The 18,209-nt window shown below is 57.6% G+C and overlaps 1 protein-coding gene across 3 annotated transcripts in view; it reads right to left on the reverse strand.

The window, feature by feature from the left end:
• AGRN (agrin) overlaps positions 1-18,209 on the reverse strand; it is a 126,113-nt gene that overhangs the window by 67,824 nt on the left and 40,080 nt on the right. The window contains exon 3 of one of the 3 annotated variants that reach the window (XM_075027283.1): positions 10,654-10,674. The exons of the other annotated variants lie outside the window; for them this stretch is intronic. Coding sequence (XP_074883384.1) covers positions 10,654-10,674 — 21 coding nt within the window. The remainder of the gene's footprint in view (positions 1-10,653; positions 10,675-18,209) is intronic. 3 annotated transcript variants of the gene reach the window in all.

The following is an 18,209-nucleotide window of genomic DNA, read 5'->3' on the forward strand; positions in this document are numbered from 1 at the left end:
CCGGGACACGGACAAGCTGCTACCGGCGTGAGAACGGTGGGGGCTGCCGCAGCACCGACGCGCGCCGGCATCCGAGAGCGGGGCTGGGACGGAGACGGCGCGAGGGGTGCCGGCATGGGACCCCTCTCAGGCTCGCAGCCTTGGCAACGTCCGTATCGTCTCGGCAGGGATGGGAGGGGAGGTCTCACCGCTCGGCTGCCTCTCGGTTCCTCGCTCAGGCTCCGCACCAGCCTCGCTCCAGGAACGCTGAGCTTCCTCCGCCGTCCACGCCGTCTCCTCCGGAGCAAGCACCCCCCCAAAGGCTCACCGGTTTCCGACCCTCCGGGACAGATCCTCGCAGGCGAGCACCGGGAGCAACCCGAGGGTGCCGCTCAGTTGCCCCACGCCCCGAGTGAGGGCAGACGCTCCCGTTTCCACGCCGAGGCTCCTTTCACAGCCGCTGCGCATCCATCCCCTCTCGGCTCCGCTTTTCTCCAGGGCAGCCGGTGTGCAGCTCTCCCCCGCCGCCGGGCTCCAGCTCTCCGGTACCCTCCCAGCCCTCCGGTGAGCAAGAAGGGACCGCAACCCCGGCTCGTCCCCTTCGGCGAGCTGCCACCTCGCCGGTAGAAAGCAACGGTGCCCGTCACGGCCACGGTGACGGCCGGAGCAGGCCAGCTCCCCTCCTCACGCCGCTGTGACATGCCAATCCTTCCCGGAGAGATTCCAGCTCCCCGCGGAGCCCGGCATGGAGAAGCGACACGGTGCTAGCGATGGAAAGCAACGGGTGGGCGACCCCGGGTGGGTTGGGGGCGTGAGACGGGGAGCTCGCAGACCTCAATACCGACCTTCCGAGGGTTCACCCCACGCGTTGGCCAAAGGGAGAGAAGGCGAAAGAGCGCGGAGGAAAAGCAGCCCCAAGCCGAGCAACGGCGGGAGCCCCCGCCCCACGCCCCGCAAGTTTCCCCGCCCGCTCCTCTGCCCCGCGGGGGCCGCCGTCCCCCGTGTCCCCCCCCCCCGCTCCTTCTTTCCCTCCCCTCTGCCGGCAGCGGGTCGAGCCCCGGCAAGCGAGGAGGAGGAGGAGGAGGAGGAAGAGGAGGAGGCGGCCAACAAAGGGGAGGCGAGGGCGAACGGGCGCGGCGCAGACAAAGAGCGGGAGGCGGCGGGGGTCGCGGTGAAGCCGGTTCTTTTCCACCCCCCCCCCACCCCTCCAACCGGGACCCACCGAAGCCCCTCGGTCTGCCCCCTCGAGATGCTGAAAGGTGGAGAAAGTCTTCGTGGTTTTCCCAGCGTCGCCCCCCGCGTTGGGTACCAGATCGGGGGGGAGACCCCCCAGGGACAGCAGTACTAAACAAAGAGCAGGAGCAAGCCCCTAGTTACTGTTTCCCAGGACATTAATTCTAAAGGAGGGGGGGGGACACACCTGCACAGCCCGGCAGCCCCACCACAAAGGTCTGAGGAGAGCACGGAGGGGAGAAAAGAGCTGCTGGGACACAGATGCACCGTCAAGCTGTGCTGCTCCCTGCCTTGCCTACCTGCATATTCCTGCCCCCCTCCCCGGGAAGGCAGAAGCCTCTGGTCACCACTTTCCTCGGGCAGGATGCTGCCAGCAAAGGTGCCAAGAGGAGAGCTGGGCTGAAAGCCAGAGGGAGGTCAGGGCCAAGAGCCAGGTTTCTGGAGGGCAAGTCCAGCAATGGGGCAAGAGCAAACAGCAGGGCAGGGCAGCCCTGCTACACCCCAGCCCTTCCAAAGGCAGCGACACCCGGTGTCCACAGCTCCCGGGGCCTCCACTCCATACCTGCTCCCCACGGCACCTCTCCAGGCTGAAGCCCCACGGCATCCCTGGCAAAACACACAGCTCCCACCGAGCTGCTTCCCTGCCCGTGGCACCGCGCATCTAGGGTGCCGTGACCTGACGCCTCATTTCTAAGGCACCGTGGTCCTTAGCAAACAGGCTGAGCTCTTCCTCACCGTGGAGGAAGAAAGCAGCTCTGGAGACTATGAACAAAACCCTGCACGAGGAAGGCCCTCCAGTGACAGAGCCACCCTAACACAAGTCTGGGCTGACTATACGCAGCCCTGCCGTTTCAGAGGCTGGTTTATCGTCTAAGCCAGACTCTTGCGGCCTCCCCTGTCCCCCAGGTGCTGCAGAGGGGCTGTCTGTACCCTGCTGGGTCACGTCCAAGGCAAGGAAGGACTCCTCAAACACCCATCCCATGCTTGTAGGGCAAGACGAGCACTGCGGAGACATGGCAGCGGGAAACCCCGCTGCGGTCAAACTGAGAAGTTCATCGCAGAGAACCTGCTTGGAGTTCCTCTCGTCTCCCCCCGCTCAGCACCAACCGGGCAGCTGCCACAGCCAGGAAGGGAAGCACAGGTTCCTCCCGGCCGCTGCCGGCAGCCACCACGCAAGGTCCAGGCTGTGGCACTGTCCCATGGCTCAGCAGCTCTCTCCTCTCCTCTCCTCTCCCACCGGGATGGCAGCTACGGCTGGCCTGCCAGCGACTCTGGCTGCGGGGGGCTGCACAGCCCTCTTTTCCCTGGAGAGGTGGCTGGACGGCAGCGTTCCCACCACCCGCTCCTCCAAAAGGCACCGACGACTCGAGATGGGAGAACGACCTCGCTGGCGGCACGTACCCCCAGCCTGCTCCTGCCACGCTGCCCCTCCCTCCCTCGCCTTGGCAATTCACCTGGAGCCCGAGGGACGCAAACACTAAAGCTGAATCCACCCACTCTCCCCTCCAGCGGGGAGATGCAGAGGAGGCTGGGTGGTCCTTTAGCAGGGCATCTCAGGCACCACGAGTCAGCAGGTTGTGGGGTCTCCTTGTGGGATTGGCACGAGCTGCCCTACAGCCGCACCACAAAGCCACGCTGCTCCTCTCTGCTAGAGACGTGGGCCGGGAACATCCTGGGTGTCCCAGCACCGCAGGTACAACTTGCCAAGAGCAGTACAGGGAAGAACAAAAAAGGAGAAGGGAGGAAAGAAATCCAAGTCACGTCCCAGACGCTGCTCCTCTTTAAACCTGCATCGCTCCTTCGCCTCCCCGGGGACTCGCAGAACATGATCCCAGCTTGCTACGAGTCACGGGCTGCATCCTAACCACCCTGCCAGGAGGAGAGCCCACACGACCGCGGTGCCTGATGGCCTCACGTCCAAGCGGTAAGGCAGACTGGCACGCAAGAGCCCCCAAGATCCCAAGTGCTACAAGGGCTCAGCGGCAAACGCTCTGCCAAGCCGTCTCTCCCAAGCAGACCCCTTCTAGGAACCCATCTCAGAAGCCCCCTCACAAGCAAAGCCCTCTGCCAGGGAGAGCGCTGAAGAGCCAGCTGGAAAAGGGCTCCTCAGCCAGCACCCGAGGCCACAGGGCTGGCTCCTGGGACATGGCACAACACCCCTCCCTTCACCAGCGATGAGAACTGGCTGAGCAAGTCGGAGGGCCCTGGCCACTGGATAGAGCCCCCCACCCCTCCAACCCAGTATTTTTCCCTCAAAGGGTAAGCTCAACTCCCTGCCGCTGCTGCCCCATTTCTAGTGCCCTCCTCAGATACCGCAGCCCCCTGGGAATTGCTGGAGCATCACTCAAGAAGCCAAGACCTTCCCAAAAAGTGAACAGCGTGCCCTGGCCCTCTCCTCTGCTTGGTCACTCTGTGGCCGGCTTGGCCCGGTCCTGCACCCTTCTGCTCTGCCCAGGGATGCAGATGCCAAACTCCCGCCCCATGCCTTCACCAGCGAGTCTTTCGGATGAGACTTTATAATCAGAAGACCCGTTTGCAGTGGGGAGACATCACACTTGCCTGGTTCATCCATGTGGGTCATTGGTTTTGTCCCTTATCGCCCCCCCCTCCCCAAAGCTGGCTGCATGTAGACACCCCTGCACAGCTCCGGCATTTCACAAATGCCCGCGTCCTTTTTGCACCAGCTACAGCACACGGGGACAGCTGGGCTCCCACCCGCTCCCTCTGCCAGCTGGGCCCACCACGCATGCTCAGCCCTTCCCTTTACACCTCTGACACCAGCGCACAAAGGACCAGGCAGGAAAATACAGCAACACCTGACAAGGCGAAAGAGCACATAAAAGCCACCTTTGGCTCAGAAGCGAGAAGCTCGGAAGAGCTGGCCGGTGAGCCCAGCGGCACCGAACGCACGCTACCAGCTCCAGGCTGCTCTGAAGTGGGAAAGAGGTGGCTGCGCACGAGCCAAAGGCACCTGAGACATCGGGACAGCTCGGTCCCCTGGTACCATTATGTCTGGCTCAGTCAGCACTGGGACAGCCCAGCCTGGCCAGCCCCAGGGCAGAGGGGACTCATCCCTCAGCCACGCCAAGGTTCCAGAGCAGTCCATCCACCACCGCTGCTCATCCCTGCTCTAAGCAACGCTGCACGCCTGCGCCAACGTCGTTTCTCCCTTTCCTCCTCCTTGGGACGGGAAGCAGCCTGGCTAAGGCTGTAGGTGTTCGGAGGAGGGCCAGCCCCAGCAGGGTGCAAGAGGCAGAAAGTCACCGCGTCTTCCAGGGAAGAAGAGGGAGGGATGGGGGAGAGCCAGCCAATTTAACACCCTCAGACACAGCTGCTATTCCTCTACTACAGGCAAGAAAACATTATCTTTGAGCTCATCCATATTCCCCCCTGCCCAGTTTTCTAAATGAAAGTGTTCAATGCATTAAGGCCTCTATGTGGTCACCAGCCAGTTCGAAGCCTGATGCCATTAATGGGTTTATTTCTGGGCTTTCAGAGAGAGGATGTCACAGCTGCTGCCAAAATGCAGCAGACGGGCTGAAGGAGCTGGGCTGGGTGCAGCCGGCAGTGTTCAGCGTGGCAGGACGGTAGTTTTATCCTCTTCCTTCTGAAGCAAGAGCTGGCAGGAGACACAAACTCCGTTTCGGGGCCAGGGCAGGTCCTGGCACACCAGCACTGGGAGCAGCACGACCCATGCACGCTGCCCTGCACCTCTGCACCGACCTCAGATGCGGGGGGGCTCACAGGCATCTCATGGGACCCCCTCACCCTCAAGCCACCAGTTACTTGGTAAGAGGTAACACCAGTAGGAGACGCCAGTTTCATTTCCTTCACCTCCCCATTTCTGCCTGCCAGATATCAGCCTGCAACACCAAAAATCAGCATTACTTTGTGAACTGACTGGCAGCTGTCGATCTCTCCCTCCTCGCTGAGCTAGAGACCTTGCAGAAGCCCCCAGCTCCTGCTGTTGCCAGGCTGATTCCCCACCTGGCTCCCTTCTCGCTAATCCTGTTTGGCAGGGAGCTAATTGGGATTTATCTGACAGCACCCAATACCTAGAGAGCCATTTTGTGCTTCCTCTGGGGAGGGCGAAGAGGAGGAGGAGGAGAAGGGAGCCTGCAGAAGGCATTTGCACATTCTCCCTTCCCCATGCCCTCCTGCAGTTTTACAGGCTAATTACCAGCATTACAGAGAAAGGAGCAGGAGGGGGAGAAAGTGGGGATTTTAATTATTTCATTTAACACTTGGCAGGACCCAGCTTGACTCCTGCTGAGCAGCGCTTGGAAATAAAGAGCTTTTAAACCCCATCAACGGGAGACGAGGGAGCGGTGCGGGAGACGGGGCTGGGGTGGCCAGCCTCATGGCTAGGTTGGCGTGCGTGCTGGGAGTGGAAAGGGGTGTTAATTCACACCATTCCTAATAAACAGCCGTGCTAGGCAGTGCTGGACAAGGGGTGCTGGGCTGCCTCTGCTGAAGAGGGGGGGGTTCCCCACTTAATGACTTTGCCCTCCTACCGTGCGACACCGGACCACGCAGCTGTCTTCCAGATGCGCTATGGGATGCCTGAGCATGGAGCATTGGAGCAGGCCACATACGTGCACCCCGGGGAAAATACAGGTCACCCTCTCCCAGCACCGCAGGCCTTTCTCCAAACTGGTGGTCTGTGCTCCATAGCCTTCAGACACGCTGCGTTGCAACTGGAAGACAGCCCCTCTGTTAAGAGATGCTCCCCCACACGCGCCGCACAAAGCCCACACCTCTTCCACATAGCTGCCCATATGGGTTTTATGATGTCTCTGCCTCCCCGCTTAAAAAAGAAAAAAATAAAACCAGGTTTGCACGCAGAACTTGGTGTCCAGATCTAAAAGCACAGGGCTGCTGCTCAAAAGCAGACACACGGCAAAGCAAAAGTGACCCAGGGGAGGGAGGCGATGCGTCTCGGCGCTAAGCCACGCAGCTCCCCGCTGTTCCAGCCACGGAGCCCAAACACTTTTTACCCAGCCCCGTCATCCTGTGCCTTCGCAAAAGCAAACTGCTGCCCCGGGCGACTGCTCGCATGAACTGCTGGGCTCCTGCTGGGACCCATGCTCCTGGCTCTGACTCCTTGTCCCCTGCGAGCCCAGCTTGCAGGCTCCAAATGAGGCAGTCAGGCTTGAACCCAGAGCCCGAGAGGACTTTGCAGACCAAGGCACCCAGCTAGGGATTTCACGCCCTCAGCAGCCACTGCCTTCCTCCTCCATCGTTCCCAGGAGAAGCACATTCCCCGCTGCCTTGCTACCCTGCCAGGACAGCTGCCCGCTGCAGGACTCCCATCCAGGAGCGACACCGACAACAGCACCCGGCTTGGAAAGAGATGAGCCAGGGTGACGCTGGGACAAAGACCCCTCCGCTCCGTCCCGGCTGCGTTCTCCCAATATTCCGAGGATGTCCGGAGTGGGGTGCGCGCAGCACTACAGCCCCAACCCTGCAGCCGGCCGGCAGCCCTCGGCTCCTGCAGCAGGCTCACATCGCCACCTGCCGCTCTCGCCAACCCATCCGTGCCGAGAGATGCTCCGGCCAAGAGCCGAGCGACACTCCCGCCAAGAGCCGAGCAGAGCTGCCCACAGCATCTCCATCCACATGGCGTGGCAGTGGTGATGGGGAAGGGAAGCTTCTCCCTTGCTGGGGGACAAACAGACCTCTCAAGTGTTTCAGGGGCTACGGTCTGCTCTGAACTTATGTTGTCCTATGGCTACTGTTTTCCTGAGACAGCATCAAGTCCCTCCGGCAGAGGAAGAGCCTTGCCTGGCTACTGGAGTGGCTGAGAGTGAACGGTCCGAGCCTTCAGCCTCTCTACGTGCTGACTGAGTTGGCTGAGCTGTAAGTCGTCACTTCTGCCAACCCTCTTCCAAACATACACCAGTTGCTTTGCAAGCTGATGTAAACTTGTTCATCTGCAAGGGGGCGTGAGGATCAGCTGGTGTTGCAGAGTTCCTCAAGGATATGATAACACGGGGGGGTGCAAATAGGAAAAAACAGTAGAAAACAAATGATGAAACAAACCTACAGCACATTTCTGGAGCAAAGACCCAGACTAAAATTAGCATGTATCCCTGGCGCTCTGGATACCTTCCCACCAGGAAAGCAGCTGTCACCGGGGTGCTTCCAGACAATAAATGACATCCTTCAGCAACAGGGGTGGGGGTATGCCTCACGCTGTGTCTGCCCCAAAGAGCAGCGTTGGCTGGAGTTAGGGTACCGCCAGTAATCTCAACCAGTGAGAAAACACATCGTGCCAGTGAGAACCAGGCTCGTAGAGAGCATGAAAGCAGAGGTACCTCACTAGAACACCCCAATTTCTGCCCACCCAGACCAGCACTCAAGGAGTTGAGTAGCGGCAGTGGGGCGATGCAGGAATGGCCAGCCCATACCCTGAGCAAATGTGAGATACCCTGACAGCAGGAGCACGTTTGCACGTTTGCCATGCCAGCTGTACAAAGTGCTGCAGGCAGAGGGAGTGCTGGGAGCAATATTCAGAGGAGGGCCTGCCAGCCTTCAGCCAGAGCTGCTCTGGAGAGCAGAAGCTGAACGCCACGCCACCGGGCAACCCGGTAGCTCTCTGCCACCTCCTCCCAGAGGAGCAGTGGGTTTGCCCCCAGTTCAGCTGGACACCTCACCCTGCTCCTGACCCAGGAGCTGACTTAGGGCAGCCAAGTAGTGCTCTCCCTGCACCTCTCCCACGCAAGACGGCTTGCAATGGCTAGAAATGACACCTGCACCCTCGAGCGATGCAGCTCTGTGCCGGTCAAGCACCAGCGCCCACCACGAAGGCAGGGCGCAGGGCTCCCACGGAGCAGCTCCGAGACAGATGCTCGGTCGTGGCCGTGTCCGGCACCCGCCGCAGACAAAAGCATCAGCCCCGGGCCCCGGTCCAAGCTGTCTGGTGCGGCAGAGCTTTGTTAACCACTTCCCATAAAGCAGACAAACCGCGAGAGCCGCGGAGCGGTGCAAAACAGGCCTCCTGGGAACACGCAGAGCCAGACTTATAAGCAGGACAAGAGCCGGCAGCATCGTCCCCTCCCGCAGCGGCAGGAGGGGACACGCAGCCCGTCGCCCAGCTCCACAGCGGTGGTGCTCAGAAAAACCCAGTGCAGACCGCTTCTTTGGGGAGAGCAAAGCCCCCCCCAAGCTACACGGTAAGGTGGAAGGAAAAGAGCTCAAGCACATCACTAGAAAAGAGAAAGGAAAAACGCGTGCTCTCAGCGGAGAAGGGCAGCTGCTCCAGTTGGATGGGGAAGGCAGGGAGAGCCGCAAGAGCCTAAGGGAAGGAAGGGAAGGGACACCCTCTCCTCTGACCAACTACGGTCCTGCTCGGAGATCACTCGCAGGCACTGCGGAGAGGCTTGTACGTTGGATGGGGACACGGCAAGGGGGGAGCGGGCAGCCCCGGGAACCCAGAGCCTTTTTCTCCTGCCCACCTGCAGCCCGGGAGAGCCGAAAGCAGGCAGCATCCAGCCATCGCGCTGTCAGCCACCCACAGCTGAAAGTAAAACGTTTGTGCCGGTGTTGCAAGCAGTGAACAGCATCCAGTCGGCGGGGCTGCTGGCAGCACCCGGGAGGAGAGCAGAACGCTCTCCTGCTAGGAAACGCGCAAGACTCGGTTTATGCATCTCAAGGCCAAGAGATGAGGGAAGCTCGAGCCGGCAGGGGATGCTGTCGGCTTGGATAGCTTCTCTCCTTGCTCCCGGACCAGGGTCTAGGCCAAGAGTATGCGGCTTTCAATAAAACTTTTATGTCCCTCTGGTCCCTCTCCAGCGCCTTTGCAGCAAGGGCACGTTTCCAAGCAAACCCTTAGCCTACCCCTCCCGAGCTGCACGGTATAGTCTATATATTATACATAATGAGGGGCACAAAACAGGGAGGAAATACAGCAGCGATAGCTTTAAACAGCTCACCAGCCACAGCTGGTCCGGTCCCTTTTCCTCGGTTCAGCAGGGTTTGACACAGCCAGCTGCAACGCCCAGACCAAGGCTAGCTGGGCGGCCACAGCTCCATCCCGACCCACATCGCACCAAAAATCCAGCCGCTCATCCAGCTACGGATGCGGGTCAGCAGCGAACCTAAAGGTCTCAAAATGAGCAGAGCGTGGGCGGAGGAGCAGCTCCAAAGTCAAAGCTGGTGCAGAGAAGCGTTTTGATACCTCTGCACCCCTGCCCGTCCGTGGCAAACACAGACCTGGGACTTTTTGCCACTGCAGGGCGGCTGCCTGGGCATGCTGGAGAGGGTCAGCGGCACAGGGAGGCATCGCGCTTGCCGCGTCCTCCAACCCGAGCCAGTTGATGCGTGCGAAGGTTTGTGCACGCAGGGGGAGGGCGTGAGATGAACTGCCAGCCCCAACCGCATGCCAAACGCCTTCCTTACATACGCTCTGTATCCACAGCCACCAAACAAAGGAGCTGGCCACGAGGCTCCCGGGATGCCAGGATTCCCAGCACCGGGGATCACAGGGAAGCGGGCACCCAGCCAGCCTGCAGCCATGTACACCGCACACCCTTCCCTCGCCCGCTAAGGGCTGCTCTTATCAGCCAGGGCACGCACATGGTTTGTTTTAATGACTGGGATTCACCGTTTAAAAAAAAACCAACACGTCCGTGCGGATGACAGCTGGGGGTGAGATGAGCCACTGCTGACACAGTACGGGGCAGCTGAGGCGAGGGGACCAAAGGAGCAGGGACAGGAACGCTTTAGGGGCTTCGGCCCGTGCCCACCCTCCACTTGCTTTTGCTAGAAAGCTGCCCAGAAGAATTGTCTGCGGCACGTTTGCCCCACACGTGCAGCTTCACAGCTCAGTCAGGAGAGAGGGCACGCACAGCCTCTGCCCTCGACCTGCTGGCAGCAACACTCTGCCCTCCTTCATTAATTACATCAAGCGCAGCCCGCATCGCAAAACCCCGAGGCCAGGTCAACGGGTGAGCCCGTCCGTTGTACCTCCAGTATGAACTGGGATAGTGCTCTCCCCCACCCTCCCCAGGAAGCTGGTGAAGGTGAGAGGCTGAGGATGGAGTTGGATATGAGGCAAGCACTAGGTGAGAGATATCCTTAGATCACAGTTTCGCACCCACAGCGCTCCAGAGGCTTGGTGCCGCGGGAGCTCTCGCTCGCTTCGTGCAAGGACGGCAGGAATCCAATTGAGCCCAGGCAACAATGTGGGGCTGGGCGACGTGGAGGCAGAGGGGAAAGCAGTTCTTCAAACTGTGATCTAAAAGCAATAGCTCCCTTTGAGGTGAGCGCACACTCTGCAGCCCAGAGGCTGTGGGGATGGGTGTGCCTGTACCCACCTCCAGAAGGTTTCTATTGCTCCAGCACATCCCGGGTGGATGGAAGAATGACACGGACTAGCCAACGAGTCTGATGGTGGATGGAAAAAATGGTATTTTTTTTGCATGACGCACCACCACTTACCAGCAAGAAGCTTCCTATGTTCTTTAGAAAGCAGGGGAGGGGAAGGAAAAAAAGGAGAGAACAAAACAGTTAGAAACAAGAAAACAGACAGCTAACCCAAAGTTTTCCCTACCCTCCCCCAAGCCCCCTCCTCCAAAGCTCCGCTATAGACACCACCTGGGGCAGCTTCCATCCAATCCTTCCAGCCCTTTCCAGGCAGCATCGGGCACTAGCTCCCAAACCACCCCAGAAGATCACAGCCAGGTTGCTGGCACCTGCGTCCTGGGGAGGAATTCCTTATCCCTGGCCCAGCAATCCTAATTCTCACACAGAGTAAGCAGGAGAAAACCAACAGCTCGTGTGTAGCAGACATGGGTGTTTTTGGCACTGAGAGATGGCCCGGCCACCAAGCCGTGCCTCTGGGGACCCACGCGTGGCCCAGGACTGGGCGCTGGTGGCTGCGAAGGACCGGGTGCGGAGAGGGCAGCACGACCAGGACTGCCACTGCCACCTTCGCTTCCAACACAGCAACACACTGGCGGTTTCCCCAGTAAAACCCCAATTCTTCAAGTAGTAACCCTCATTTTCGGGAACATCGCTTGTCCCCTCTGAGTTTGTTTCCATCCCCACCTTCTAAGCCCATCGGTTTAAATGTGTTTTCATGGCACGATGGGGTCCCAAATCTGCAGGTAGCCAGAAAACAGCAGGATCCTGATGTTACCAATGATATTGCACACTGCAACAGCCTAAATCATGCACAGCAAAACAACGGAGAAACAGAGAGCCCCAGAACCAGAACACTAAATAGGTGCAAACGACAACAAAAACCCCACTGGGAACATCTCAGCACTCACTGCTGACTATCAGCCAGACAACACAGGCATGCTGGGTTAGATACCACAGTTGATTTGATCCACGGAGAAGCCTGCACTCTTTCCTTACAAGGACGGCTAAGGGAGGTCCTGGAGAACGTAACAAGTGCAGCCAAGACTCGGAAGCCAACATGCATTAACTGTGAAACTTCGTGGGTTGCCTTGTCAACAGATGATTTTCTGAAACCAAACTCACAATTTGGAAATGTTCAGGAGCTAAGCCTGGAGTTATCCGCAGCCACGCCAGCTTCCCAATACAGGCTCCCACGGATCAGATGTTTCCCATTCAACTCAAAGGGGCACATCCTCTACCATCGCAGCTTGATACCTCCTATCCCAATGCATCACCTGGGCAGGAACTACTTTTGAAGTCTAGGAAACCAGAGCACAAGATGAAACAAGGTCCCCGACCCACACGATGAAAGAGAAGGTTAACAGTTAAACAGCTGAGCATTTTAACAGTTGTTATTGAGCACAGCCTATTTATCTGCAAGTAATCTAGGGCAGTATAGAAGTCCTGCAACCGTTATAGTATTCATTCTAGATGCCTATGGAAATAAGAGCTGTTCTCACAGCCAGGTCCTTGTCCCATCAGGACATGGGCATCTCCTAGTGTGAAATGCAACTCAACCCCTCTTTTCTATTCCACCCGGACCACTCTGCCTCCTCACAGGACCACGCAATAGCTACTAGATATTTAAGAGCAGGTTGGAGCTTGCAGTACACAGTGCTTCTCATGTGCTTTTCTCAGGCTGGACTCTCAAAGGCTGCTGAAAAAGGACAGACACGGAGCCCCAGGGGAAGCACGGACAGACGGGTGGGATGCAAGGGACGGAGGTGGGCGACTTCCCAGGGAAGGGGAGTGTGCTGGGCCATGTAGCAGAGGAAATGGAAGAGGAGGAAGATAAGGATGCAGCTGGACCAGAGACCCTCACCCGCTGCCCCGGTACCCGGGCTGAGGGGTGCTGAGGCTTCCCCCATGCTTTGGATGCCACGTTAGCAGCAGCTCCCACAACGGGCTGTGGGACGTGGGTGATGTGACACTGTGAAGAATCCTGACAGCTCACTGTGACTATTAGGGGAAAAACAAAGTGAGCATTGAGGGCTGGAGACGGCCCCATGCCAAGGAAGTGACGTGCAGCCTTCTCCATTGGCAACCGGGAGCCCTCTCAGCTATAACCTGTTGGGAGATGGAGGGAAGAAAGGGAGAGGGGAAAAACAGCTTAAAAATATCCCAGAGCAGCGCAGTTATTTTGGGATTTTAATTTATAAAAAGAGGAAGAAAAACAGAAATGAAAGCCAAGACCCCATGGCCAGCTCTGGTGCAGATGAAATATTAACGTCTGGCTGCAGGACTGCAGCACTCCCTCCCTTCCTTTGATCCAATACCTCTAAATTAAAATTATGTGGATTGCACTGTCTCCGTCACAACCTTTTGTCCTTTGATTTCAGGGGATTCAACTCGACCGCAACCCCGCGCTGAAGGAAAGGATGCGAATGCCAGCGTGGGAGACGGGCAGTCACTGCAGGGAACAGAGCGCGGGCAGTCATTAGGCGTTGCGTATTCTGGGGGCCGTTCCCATCGAGCAGGGGAAGTCTCGGGTCCCCTGCCTTTGCCGTGTGGGCGTAAGGCAGCTCACCCAGCTCAGCCTGGTCACCTCAGGCACCGTGGCAGAAAGCCAGCAGCTCCCTGGCAGCGGCCACCGCACAACGCTCGGTCATGCATCATTTACTGCGCACGCAGCACTTCTCACCCAACTGCTGGGGGGGGTCCCTCAGCCGCTGGCACCCCAGGGATCCCCCCCCGCTCGCCGGCAGGGCACCGCATCCCTCCGCCGCAGCCCAGACCGCGTTGCCTAACGCGCACAGGACAAGTGACATGCCCAAGGCCACTGCGTGAGAAAGGCAGTGGCAGAGGTCTATAGCGCGCACAGGGCAGAGGTCGAGCAAAAGCTCGTTTCCCACGTGCATTCCCAAAGCAGCACCTTTTCTTTAAGGTACCCCTGCAGGTAGGTCCAACTGGGGTGGGGAGACCCTCGGGTCCAGCTGGGGCTTTGTGCTGGGTAATGAAGTGTCACTGCCTGCCCGCCGCTCGATAGCAACTGAAGCTTTCATATGCAGATGCCAAAACCTGATGTTCACTGGGACTGGAACAGCAGCTGCTTTTCAGAGTCAGGGGAAAACCAGAAGGAGCGAGATGGCGACAAAGAGAAGATGAAGTTGCCTGGCCAAGACCCCCGCCGAGCTGCCAACTTCAGTGCTGCAGCCCTCAGGAAATGGGAATTGCAGCTTTTTAGCACCAGGACGAGAGACAAGAGTGCTGCTCCGGGCCCAAATCCCACCTGGCTGCTTGGGCTGCAGAACAGCGGGGAAGAGCACATGGGATGAGGGCTGGGTGTAAAAAAAAAAAGGTCGGTGTCCCCCGTGAGTGCTGCTAGCTCTAGTTTATGGGTAGGGAACAGAATCCCAGAAGGGTTAAGGGACTTGAAACAGACCCACTCAGGCTGGCGTTGCCACAGCAAGACTGACCGCTTGACCCCGTGGGGCCAGAAGTCGCCTGTGACTCACGGAGGTCTCGGAGCCAAAAGCGGCCCGGACCGCTCTTCTGCTCAGCAACAACAGCCACCCACCCACGCAGCGCTGCTCCAGCGCCAACATCTCCGGATGGTGTCCCGGACACCCCGGCACCTTCCCACACACGCTGACCTGCCGAGCTTCCACCCTGCAGCTCCTGCTCCTTCTTCCTAAGGTTCGGGAGATCACGCCGCTCCGGCAGGGTACACACGTTCTCCCTCTTGTTTTTAGAACAAAAGCGCAACTGAGATGAGTAACCCCAGAGCCTGACCTGCCTTTCAACTCCAGCAAATTTCACTGGGCTTTGATTTTTCCCTTCGTCGTGCTATGGCTCAATGAAGCAGCTGTTAACATCAAGAAGGGGGAAAAAAAGTTTATTTTACTATATATTAAATAAAACAAAAAAGAAAGGAGAGAGGGAGGCTCTGTTCCAAGGTCAGGCACTTGACTGTGGAAAGTTTTCCTGGACAGAAACACACTCGGAGCGGGGGAATACACCCGAGCTTTGCAGAGAAGCAATGCAGAAGAGGAAACTGGTGCCTGTGCCATGCCTGGGGAGTGCAGGGCAGGCATGCAGCCGTGGCTGGAACAAAGCAGACCTACCCTTCCGGAGCACCCAGTACATACTTTTTGACTTCTGCCAGGGGCTGAGCCGTTACGTCATGAAAAGTGGTGCTTCTGAGAAACCACATGCGACTTGGACAAGTCGCCCGACGCAGCTGTTGCGAGGCCAGAACTATCTCCTGCTTGATAGCTCAGTTCCCAAGACACTTGACCAACGCATATCCCGGACCATTTCCCTGCTGCTCGGGTCAGAAGAACTCACCGAGGCAAGCTGTCCTCTGGGAAAACCCTGCCTGGAGATCCCAACCTGAAGAAGAGGTCCTGTAAGATGGTCTTGCAGAAAGATAACTGCTAACCGAACGTGGGCTCAACCCCAGGGCTCTAGGCAGGGCAGGGGCTTTCCTCAAGTCTTCCTTCAAAGCGGGAACCAGTGGAGGGCACTGGGGAGTGGATATTGTTCACCAGCATCCCCCACTCAAGTCAGATGACAGTGCACCCATGGGAAAAAGCTGGACCGCCTGCAGAGCCAGAAGAGATGGGCTCTGAGGGGCCAAGAGGGATCCCTGATGGATCCCAGAACCCCAACAGCACAGTGTTTTCTTTGCCCTCGCACTAACGTCGCCGATAAGCCTGCCAGTCAGATCCAGGTTGGACTGTCTCATTCCCAAGGAAACCAGCCAAGGGTTCCCACGCCACCTTCCCGCTGCTCGGTGCACAAAAGCAACACAGACTTCCTGAAATCCCTCTCTCCGTGACCCTCCCTACTGTTTCTCTGCATCCTGCTCCAAGGCCACATTCTGCACTGAGATAACAAGGCACTTGCTGCCAAAACCAGCAGCCAAGGGGCCCGGGATCCACGCAAATCTGCATTCAAACAAAGACCCGATCTGAACGGTCAGAAACTAAAGATGAAGCCCTGTGGCTCGGGTTTACCTAATCCGCCTAAGGCCAGCGTGGGATCTCTGGAAGAGCTGGGGGCCTGGGTGCCAAGGTCCCACCGAAAGCCGGGGGTACTCGGGCACCCACCTCCCAGCCGCAATGGGCAGAGTGGTGCTGGGAGCCAGCCAGCCGTCGGGCAGGCTGACAGCTCAGCCCTGCAGGAATGGGCAAGATCTGCGGCACCTTCCGCGGCCGGTGACGGAGACAAGGAGCTGGGGGAAGCCAGAATAGCCAGAGACAGTTTCCATCAATTTGACAAGTCAATCCCTACGCAAAGAAATGAAACCCAAGCGATCGCACGCTAAAAAAAAGAAAATGCCTGCGTTTTCCTTGCAGTTGGCGCTTAATTCGGGAATTTTCTTAAGTCCGGGGCATCCAGCCGTCCCTGCTCTTGTAAATTACACACTAATTAAGCGCATTACACTTGCTCTCAAAAACGTATCAATCAATTGGCATGCGATCAGCATCCAATAATTGCTGCTGCCGAAGAATTTCAGCCTCCCTGGAGAGGTGCAATTTTGCGTGTTAATTGTTTAGGTTTGGCAAGCAAGATGGGAGCTAATGAGCAGCCCAACTGCCACCTTGGGAGAAGGGTGCTGCTGAAGGGAGAAGAGGAGGCAGGGATTTTCCCACTTTCCTCTATTCCCAAGCTCTGAGGAACAGTCCCCAAAACACAGCCAGAATTGAAACCAGATGTGTAGGAAGTGTCTCATTAGCAGTAATTGCTTTGCAAGGATTTGAGGTTTCCCCTCTGTGCCACCACCAAACGCACTTTTAAGAAGCTGCCGTGGGTTGGGTACCAGGATGCACTGGTGGGGGGGAGGAAAAAACCCACAGGGCAGAGTCTCTACTACACTAACATTTTTATTGAAGCCAGAGAAAGTTTACTCAGACTGGGCTGGCTGCAGGCATCAGCCCGCTGAGTGGCAGAGGATCACCACTCCAGCAGATTAAGCTGAAAAAACTCAGCATCTCAAACCCTCTTTCTGGAGCGTGGCTCATCACGGCCAAATGATTCGTGAAATAGCCTCGTGATTAGCTCCCTTGCACCCTCCCTGCTTTCATAAGGGGGAAAACAGGCACCAGACACTCCAGGAACTCTTCTCCTTCCCTGCAACTCAAGGCTGATTAGAGGATCTGGCAGGGACTCTAGGTTTCCCTTACCCAACCATCCCTGCTTGTAATTTTACCTGTGGAGTGATTTCCCTTGGATTACAGGGCTGAACCCAGAACAAATCAAAGCCAAAGACACAATTAAGAACAGGTCAATCAGGTCCTTGCGCAGAATCGCAGAGCTATTTCTGTTCTCCAGAATAGGGAGACCCAAAACAAGGCAGGATAGCCATGAGCTGCCTCAGGGACCACATGAGACCCGAGACCCCCTCTGCCCAGCCCTCGGCCCCTCTGAGTCCCTGTGGCATCAAGAGCCATTATTTTCCCCGTGCTGCACAAGTTTCCCACGCCAGGTGACAATTTACCACCTAGTCATTTGACTAAATCATCCCTTTGTTCTTGGGCTGAATTTTGACTTCTTCAAATAAAAGCGCAGGCAGAATCTCTGATTTATAGCCGACCATCTTCATAATTCCGCCTTCCTGCGCCCCACACAGCACTAGCTTTGATCATGCCTCAGAAACACAGAGGGAAGCAGACAGCGGTTGAGCAGCCAGCACACCCAGCCGGTCTCATCCCCTCCCAGGGAGGCTGAGCTGGCACACAGACCCACAACCCCTGCTTCAGGGACTCGTGGTTTATTATCCCGAGACAGAAAACCTTGGGAAGCAGCACCTCGTGCTCCAAGCTCCCAGTAGAATCACCTCCCCGTGCATCCCTCAGCGAGGGGAAGAAGCGATGGGGGTACAAAGCTGAACGGGACAGGGTGTTACCCGCTGCCCACTTTGTCACCTTGCTAGAGATGGGTGAGTCCGTGCCTTAAGCGATTTCTCTGTCCCAAATGCAAATCCCTACAACCGGGGTAGCGTGAGGGACCCCAGTCCCAGCTGGGGTACACTCCCAGGAGAAGGGACCTCTCTTCCCCCCCCATTTCCTTCTCCAGCCTCTGCAAGACAAAGGACCCAGTCTTTGCTAGACATAAACTAACTGTAACAGCCGCCCCCAGGGACAGGGTGGAAGAGCGACTCGAATGTCAGAGGAGGAGTAGGCACCCGCATTATTTTTGGTGAGAAGAGCATAATTGAGAGCCTGCAAATCTCCCGTATTCCTTGGGCTCCTTTCTCGAGTCCCTTTAGCATGCTGCATCCCCTCTCCCCCCGCAATGCGAGCAGAGCTCAGATCGCAGTCTCCAGGGCTAAGACAATAGCTGCTTATGTTCTAAACTAGCACTGCTTTCTGGGAAGAGAGCCAGGCCTGGCAGCTCTCAGCAGCAGGGAATAAAAGATGTGTTTGTGCTACGGAGCCCCTCTGCACCAGTGGGGCACCCTCAAAGGGAGGCAAGGCATCAGCCTGCTGGGGATCCGAAAAAGAAATGCAGACAGATGCCCCGGGCTTTACTGAGAGGGGAATGAGAAAGACCACAGGACCAAGAGAAGAAGCGAGCGCCTTGTTCGAGGAAGCGAGCGGTGCAACCAGCGCAAGCGAGGCCCATGGGCACGGGCAGATGCACAGCAG

Source organism: Buteo buteo, chromosome 5 (genome assembly GCF_964188355.1).
Source record: "Buteo buteo chromosome 5, bButBut1.hap1.1, whole genome shotgun sequence".
NCBI classification, from domain to species: Eukaryota; Metazoa; Chordata; class Aves; order Accipitriformes; family Accipitridae; genus Buteo; species Buteo buteo.